Here is an 8,034-nt window from a genome sequence, read left to right as displayed (position 1 = left end):
GTTCCCGCGATCGCGGAAGACCGCATTCACGGCAAATTCTGCATATTTCGGCTCAATTGTAAATTACCTTTAAATGTCAAGCGTGCTACAATGCAGATCTACCACTGATCAGATTGAATCCCAGCACTGGGACATCGGTCTGCACTGAATCTAGCTTAGCCTCTTATCCAATTTATCCAAACGAACTAAAATGTATCCGTTTATGAATGACTCTAAAGAGAGATTAACTTTGAGGACAATGAAAGTGTGATATGACCACAAACAATAATATGATTAAACAAATACAAACAAATATAGAGCTTAACCTGGCTTCTCACATTTCATCCTTCATCTCAGAGTTCTGTTATGTACAGCAGACAGACATAGCTAACTGTATATGTGTGTGTGTGTGTGTGTTTGGGCGTGTGTGTGTGTGGGCATGTGTGTGTGTGTGTGTGTGTATGGGCGTGTGTGTGTGTGGGTGTGTGTGTGTGCGTGTGTGTGTGGGCGTGTGTGTGTGTGTGTGCGTGTGTGTATGGGCGTGTGTGTGTGGGCGTGTGCATGCGTCAGGTGCATGTGTGTGTGTGTGTGTGCGTATGTCTTACCTTCTAACCGGAAATTGTAACAGACTAACGGAATAAAAACGAAATATTTAAATACTAGAAGAACACAGTTTGTAAACAAATTGCTAATAATATCATAGAATAATATAACTCAGTCATAATGGCATAAATAGTGTTTTTATCATAATGGCCAACATACAGGCATGTGTTGGCCTACCTATTGACACAAGTCTCTCTCTACAGTTTAGGCAACATTTATGCAGTAGAATTCAATCAACCCAATTCCCTATGGTCCTCCTCCTGTTTCTCTTGACTCATTTACACATTCCTTCAGTAACTCGTATCTCTTCATCTGAAAATCCATTGAGATTCTGGACTCTTGCTTTCTCTTTCTCTCTTTATGTGCTTTATGGAACAGAGTTTGATTCGTAACCTCCCTGCCAGCCTGAAATGTCTCTCCTCGCGTGACGCCCATCACACTCATTCAAGCCTTTGTCTCTGTTTCTCAGTGTCAGGATCTCTTCATCTCATGGTCCAATGACTTTGATTCATCCCCTCTGTCTGTCCATCATTCAGATGTCTGTGTATATGATGTGATGTGGTTCCTATGTACCTATCTATACATCTGAGAAGCTCTCTTCTACACTCTCAGAAGTGCTACGTAGAACCATTTGTCTCTGTAGGAGAACCCTCTGAAAAAAAAGTTCCAGATAGAACCCTTTCAGGTCAGACGAAAACCCCTTTTTGGTTACAAATAGCAGCCTTTCAAGGGTTCTATTTGGAACCAGAGGTTCTATGTGGAACCAAACATTTTTCAATATGATCTGTAAAGAGTTCCATCTGGAACTCTGGACAATAGTCATCGGCATCGCAGTCTCGTGAGACCAGCGATGTATTGTGCCTTGGAGTTAGGTCTTAGCGCAGCATCTGCTGTGACTGTGAAGTCCAATCTGTCAGAGGCAGACTCGGCCACAGTTGTCACATTTGTAGGCCGGCCCGGATGTTGTGGCGTCCTGACGTTCGTACCTCAGTCGGTAAGTTCGAATAAAACTTGAAACTTGAAAGAGGGTTGGACATCAGGGCCCGTATCCACATACCGTCTAAGAGTAGGAGTGCTGATCTAGGATCAGATTGTTCCCTATAAATGTAATTGTGTTCATTATGACATAAAAGGCCAAACCCGATCCTAGATCAGCACTCCTACTCTTAGACGGTATGTGGATACGGGCCCTGATGTCCAACCCTCTATCAAGGTTCACGTTTTAATAGAACTTACTGACTGAGGGAAGAACATCAGGACACCACAACATCTTTTGGGAAACATTCAACCCTGTTTTTCTGTGGAGGGTAAAGAGGTGGGGTGGGGTTCGGTGTGTGGGTCAGGGAGAACATGGCGGTTGGGCCAGTGACTGTTTCTTACCAGTTGCTGTAGGAGAAAAAAATAACTTTCAGTAAAGTCACAGCTCAGAGAAATGTTTAGGAGCCACTGTAGTCTCCCTGGAAACAAGTGGCAATTGTTACTGAGTCAATTATCCTGGCTAAATAAATACAAATGGAAGGTGTCTCTCATCCTAAGGTACTGTAATAATCCATAGTAGTGGCATATGGAGGTGTAGCAGACATGGTCATTGGTTGCTCATGGTCACGTGATGAGGTAGCCCCGCTTGTGACTTCAAAATAAGTGTTGGCCCTCAGCCCATAGGGAATTTCCTCTTCGTCTAATGGTTAAGATGTTGATTTCTTCCGTGGGACACCAGGCTTCAAATCCTGTCCGTTACTGAGGCTTCTGTTTAGGAGCCACTGCAACCTTTTATCTTGGTTGGCTGGTGAAGGTCTGTCACATGACACACCATAACGAACGTCAGCCATGAGCAGCGGGTGGTAGTCCTATCGCCTCTCACCACAGAACATTTCTATTAATTTCCCACGATTGAATTGTCCCCGGGCAGATGATCTACCGCGCACGGCCAACATTTGTTATGGTGCGTCCTGTGACAGACCTTTACCAACCGTTAAGGGCTTAAGATCATTGTTGTGAAGGTTCTGTGTGTTTCTGTGTGGTTCTGTGTGGTTCTGTGTGGTTCTCAGAAGTTGCTGAAGATCTCCTGTTTCTTGCTCCAGTTCATAGGGGGCGCTCTCTTCTTGGAGTGTTGGGCCCTCTCTTTGGCCTCGGCTGCCGTGGGGCTCAGATGCAGTCCGCTGTCCAGGAACGGGTCCGAAACACGCCGCTCATAATCCTCAGGGACCTAGAGAGATACACGTACGCAGGCATGCATTCACACACACGTATTCAGACCTGGGTTCAAATACATGTGTATTTGAGTATCTGGTATTTAAAAAACTTTTTTCTGTGAATTTGAGTGTTTTAAAATACACAGCCCAAAACAAGTATTTTATTTGAGTATTTTAATGGTTATTTATAAAAACCAAATAGTCTACCAAATTGTATTTTAGAGTATTTTCAAATACCTGAGTTAAATGCATGGGAGTGTATTTGAGACAGTGTATTTGAGTATTTTCAAATACTTTCCAGGTGTATTTCCAAAATACATGAAAAATATTAAACTACTTGTCTTTTCAAATAAAATATATCTGAATACTTAGTTTGAATGTATGTGAAAGTAACTGCGATATTTGAAATAGTATTTGAACGCAGGCCTGCACATATTACATACATGTTACATATTACGTACAACAAACCATAAACTAGCTACAGTATTTATCTACACACACACCTGAATGCTCATATCTGAGCTGCTGAATTCTGTTTGGGTAGTCGAGCCACGTGAGGACTGGGATGCTGAGCTCCCATTGGTCTGTGAATTGGGCGAGCTGTTTGTGATTGGTGAGCCCATCAGGGTGACGTTGATGATTGGTGGATCCATTGGAGGGAGGTCAGTGGTTGAAGAGGGGGTGGGCGGGGCACTGTCTGTCATTGGCTCGTCCACATAGACCTCTGGAACACAGAAACAAACCACATGAGCAACTTGACTAAATCCTTCCAGATGAATCCTTCAAATGTAAATATGTTTGTGGCCATTAATGGTTTAGATGCAAATATGAGTCGTGTGTGGATTTCTGCCCTTAAAAAGATACAGAGATATACAGAGAGAGAGAGAGAGAGAGAGAGAGATACAGAGAGAGAGAGATACAGAGAGAGATATACAGAGAGAGAGAGAGAGAGACACAGAGAGAGAGATACAGAGAGAGATATATATATATAGAGAGAGATATACAGAGAAAGAGAGAGAGAGATACAGAGATACAGAGAGAGAGAGAGAGATACAGAGAGAGAGAGAGATACAGAGAGAGAGAGATAGATACAGAGAGAGAGAGAGAGATACACACAGAGAGAGAGAGATACAGAGAGAGATATATATAGAGAGAGATAGAGAGATATACAGAGAGAGAGAGAGCGAGAGAGAGATATACAGAGAGAGAGAGAGAGTGAGAGATAGAGAGAGAGAGATACAGAGATATACAGAGAGAGAGAGAGAGACAGTCATCCTTTGACCTTTGACATGTGTGCTGGTGAGCGTGACCCCAAGCCTCTTGAACAGCTCGTCTGTTTCCGCGTCGACCACCAGGAGGCGTGTCTCGTCTCCCCCGCCACGTATAAACGACACCACCTCAGAGTGTCTCAACGCCTCGATGTTCACTCCATTCACCTGGGGGAGAGGAGACGAGGATAAATGAATTAATGAGTGGATGAATAAACAAATGAATGAAATGGATGGATGAATGTTATTAGCTACATTTAAAATGCGGATATAGTTTATATAGTTGCATCAACCATTTGCCTCCATTTACCTGGGGAGGAGAGGAGTAGTTTTACAGGTAGTCATTGGAAATAACAATTTGTTCTTAACTTGTTCTTACCTGAACTGCATGAATCTTTGTCAGGTATCCCTAATCTCAGATTTATAAAGCTACGACTGATTTTAAACTGGATTTGAAAATACTTGCTGTATTGCAATATATGTACACTACCGGTCAAAAGTTTTAGAACACCTACTCATTCAAGGGTTTTTCTTTATTTTTTTACTATTTTCTACATTGTAGAATAATAGTGAAGACATCAAAACTATGAAATAACACATATGGAATCATGTAGTAACCACAAAAGTGTTAAACAAATCAAAATATATTTTATAATAGCCACCCTTTGCCTTGATGACAGCTTTGCACACTCTTGGCATTCTCTCAACCAGCTTCATGAGGTACTCACCTGGAATGCATTTCAATTAACAGGTGTGCGTTCTTAAAAGTTAATTTGTCGAATTTCTTTCCTTCTTAATGCGTTTGAGCCAATCAGTTGTGTTGTGACAAGCTTGGGGGGTTATACAGAAGATAGCCCTATTTGGTAAAAGACCAAGTCCATATTATGGCAAGATCAGCTCAAATAAGCAAAGAGAGACGACAGTCCATCATTACTTTAAGACATGAATACGGAAATGTGAATAACTTTGAAGGTTTCGTCAAGTGCAGTCGCAAAAACCATCAATCGCTATGATGAAACTGTCTCTCATGAGGACCGCCACAGGAATGGAAGACCCAGAGTTACCTCTGCTGCAGAGGATATGTTCATTTAGAGTTACCAGTCTCAGAAATTGCAGCCCAAATAAATGCTTCACTGTCACACCCTGGCTCTGGGACTCATTATGTTGAGCCAGGGTGTGTTCATTCTATGTGTTCTGTTTCTATGTTGGGTGTTCTAGGTTGTTTATTTCTATGTTTGACTGAGTGACTCCCAATCAGAGGCAACGAGTGTCAGCTGTGTGCTGGTTGTCTCTGATTGGGAGCCATATTTAACTGTCTGTGTTTCACTTTGTGTTTGTGGGTTTTTGTTCCTTGTCGGTCTTTGTCACCGGGGACTTCACGAGTCGTTTATTGTTTTGTTTTGTACTTTAATATAATAAAGTATCATGTTCGCTCAACACGCTGCGCATTGGTCTACTTCTCTTCAAGACGGTCGTGACAGAAAAACCCACCATAAAAGGACCAAGCAGCGTGTCCAGGAAAAGGCAGCCTGGTCATGGGAGGAGATATTGGACGGGAAAGGATCCTGGACCTGGGAGGAAATCCTGGCCGGGATGGATCGCCGGCCATGGAGTGAGACGGTGGAGAGGCGACGGAGAGAGGAGCAGCGGCGTCAGCAGGGTCAACGTCGGACAGGCGAGAGGCAACCCCAAAACATTTTTAGGGGGGGGCACACGGCAGGGGCGACGAGGGAGCAGGAGGTAGTGTTGCAGAGGATGGAGCATTTGGAGGCGATAAGGGAAAGGGTGAGAAATGAGGCACGGCGAGAGGAACTCGGTAGGCAGCTGAGGGAGCGGGGGGTTATGACGAAACCCAGTCCCGCTCCTCACACCAAGCAAGTGGTGTGCGTCACCAGTCCGGTCCGGCCCGTTCCTGTTTCCCGCACTAAGTGTAAGGTGCACGCCGCCAGCCCAGCCCGGCCTGTTCCTGCCCCTCGCACCAAGCCTACGGTGTGCGTCGCCAGCCCAGCCCGGCCTGTCCCTGCTCCACGCACCAAGCCTACGGTGTGCGTCGCCAGCCCTGTCCGGCCTGTCCCTGCTCCACGCACCAAGCCTACGGTGTGCGTCGCCAGCCCTGTCCGGCCTGTCCCTGCTCCACGCACCAAGCCTACGGTGTGCGTCGCCAGCCCGGCCCGGCCTGTCCCTGCTCCACGCACCAAGCCTACGGTGTGCGTCGCCAGCCCGGCCCGGCCTGTTCCTGCTCCACGCACCAAGCCTATGGTGTGCGTCGCCAGCCCGGCCCGGCCTGTCCCTGCTCCACGCACCAAGCCTACGGTGTGCATCGCCAGCCCGGCCCGGCCTGTCCCTGCTCCACGCACCAAGCCTACGGTGTGCGTCGCCAGCCCGGCCCGGCCTGTCCCTGCTCCACGCACTAAGCCTACGGTGTGCGTCGCCAGCCCAGCCCGGCCCGGCCTGTCCCTGCTCCACGCACCAAGCCTACGGTGCGCGTCGCCAGCCCGGCCCGGCCTGTTCCTGCCACTCGCACCAAGCCAGGGGTGCGAGTCGTCAGCCTGGTCCAGCCCGTTCCTGCCACTCGCACCAAGCCAGGGGTGCGAGTCGTCAGCCTGGTCCAGCCTGTTCCTGCTACTCGCACCAAGCCAGGGGTGCGAGTCGTCAGCCTGGCAAGGCCCGTCGCTGCTCCACGCACCAAGCCAGGGGTGCGAGTCGTCAGCCCGGTGAGGCCCGTTCCGGCTCCACGCACCAAGCCAGGGGTGCGCATCGTCAGCCCGGTCCGGCCCGTTGCTGCTCCACTCACCAAGCTAGGGGTGCGCATCGACAGCCAGGTCCGGTCCTTTCCTGCCTCACGCACCAAGCCTGGGGTGCGCGTCGTCAGTCCGGCACAACCCGTGCCTGGGTCATCGGTGCCAGATCAGGTACCGCTTTATTGCTCCCCAACGGAGCTGAAGCTAGCCTCTCCTGCTACGTCCAGGTCAGCTCCAGCCAGCGGAGCCAGACTGGACCAGGGGCGCTATGGGGGGTTTATTGGAGGGTGGTGGTCAAGGCCGGAGGCAGAACCGCCGCCGAGGAGGTATGCCCGCCCAGCCCTCCCCCGTTTTGCTTTAGTTGAGGCGCGGTCGCAGTCCGCGCCTTTAGGGGAGTACTGTCACACCCTGGCTCTGGGACTCATTATGTTGAGCCAGGGTGTGTTCATTCTATGTGTTCTGTTTCTATGTTGGGTGTTCTAGGTTGTTTATTTCTATGTTTGACTGAGTGACTCCCAATCAGAGGCAACGAGTGTCAGCTGTGTGCTGGTTGTCTCTGATTGGGAGCCATATTTAACTGTCTGTGTTTCACTTTGTGTTTGTGGGTTTTTGTTCCTTGTCGGTCTTTGTCACCGGGGACTTCACGAGTCGTTTATTGTTTTGTTTTGTACTTTAATATAATAAAGTATCATGTTCGCTCAACACGCTGCGCATTGGTCTACTTCTCTTCAAGACGGTCGTGACATTCACAGAGTTCAAGTAACAGAAACATCTCAACATCAACTGTTCAGAGGAGACTGGGTGAATCAGGCCTTCATGGTCCAATTGCTGAGAAGATACCACTACTAAAGGACACCAATAAGAAGAAGATTCTTGCTTGGGCCAAGAAACACGAGCAATGGACATTAGACAGGTGGAAATCTGTCCTTTGGTTTGGAGTCCAAATTGGAGATTTTTGGTTCCAACCGCCTTGTCTTTGTGAGACGCGGTGTGGGTGAACGGATGATCTCCGCGTGTGTATTTCCCACCGTAAAGCATGGAGGAGGTGGTGTATGGTGTGGGGGTGCTTTGCTGGTGACACTGTCTGTGATTTATTTAGAATTCTAGGCACACTTAACCAGCATGGCTACCACAGCATTCTGCAGCGATATGCCATCACATCTGGTTTGGGCTTAGTGGGACTATCATTTATTTTGTTTTTCAACAGGACAATGACCCAACACACCTCCAGGCTGTGTAAGGGCTATGTTA

The 8,034-nt window shown here is 47.7% G+C and overlaps 1 protein-coding gene across 1 annotated transcript in view; it reads right to left on the bottom strand.

The window, feature by feature from the left end:
* Positions 1 to 507: 507 nt before the first annotated feature.
* The window catches only part of LOC121534335 (Na(+)/H(+) exchange regulatory cofactor NHE-RF2-like), a 23,625-nt gene continuing 16,098 nt past the window's right edge, over positions 508 to 8,034 (bottom strand). Inside the window, exons 4-6 of the mRNA XM_041840981.2 lie at positions 4,057 to 4,210; positions 3,278 to 3,498; positions 508 to 2,788 (exon numbers count right to left, since the gene is read on the bottom strand). Of these exons, the coding sequence (XP_041696915.2) occupies positions 2,627 to 2,788; positions 3,278 to 3,498; positions 4,057 to 4,210 (537 nt within the window). The 3' untranslated portion in view covers positions 508 to 2,626. The remainder of the gene's footprint in view (positions 2,789 to 3,277; positions 3,499 to 4,056; positions 4,211 to 8,034) is intronic.

The sequence above is a fragment of the Coregonus clupeaformis genome, chromosome 38 (assembly GCF_020615455.1).
Source record: "Coregonus clupeaformis isolate EN_2021a chromosome 38, ASM2061545v1, whole genome shotgun sequence".
Taxonomy (NCBI): domain Eukaryota; kingdom Metazoa; phylum Chordata; class Actinopteri; order Salmoniformes; family Salmonidae; genus Coregonus; species Coregonus clupeaformis.
The sequence above is the reverse complement of the archived record's forward strand: the minus strand, read 5'-3'. Positions and strand labels throughout refer to the sequence as shown.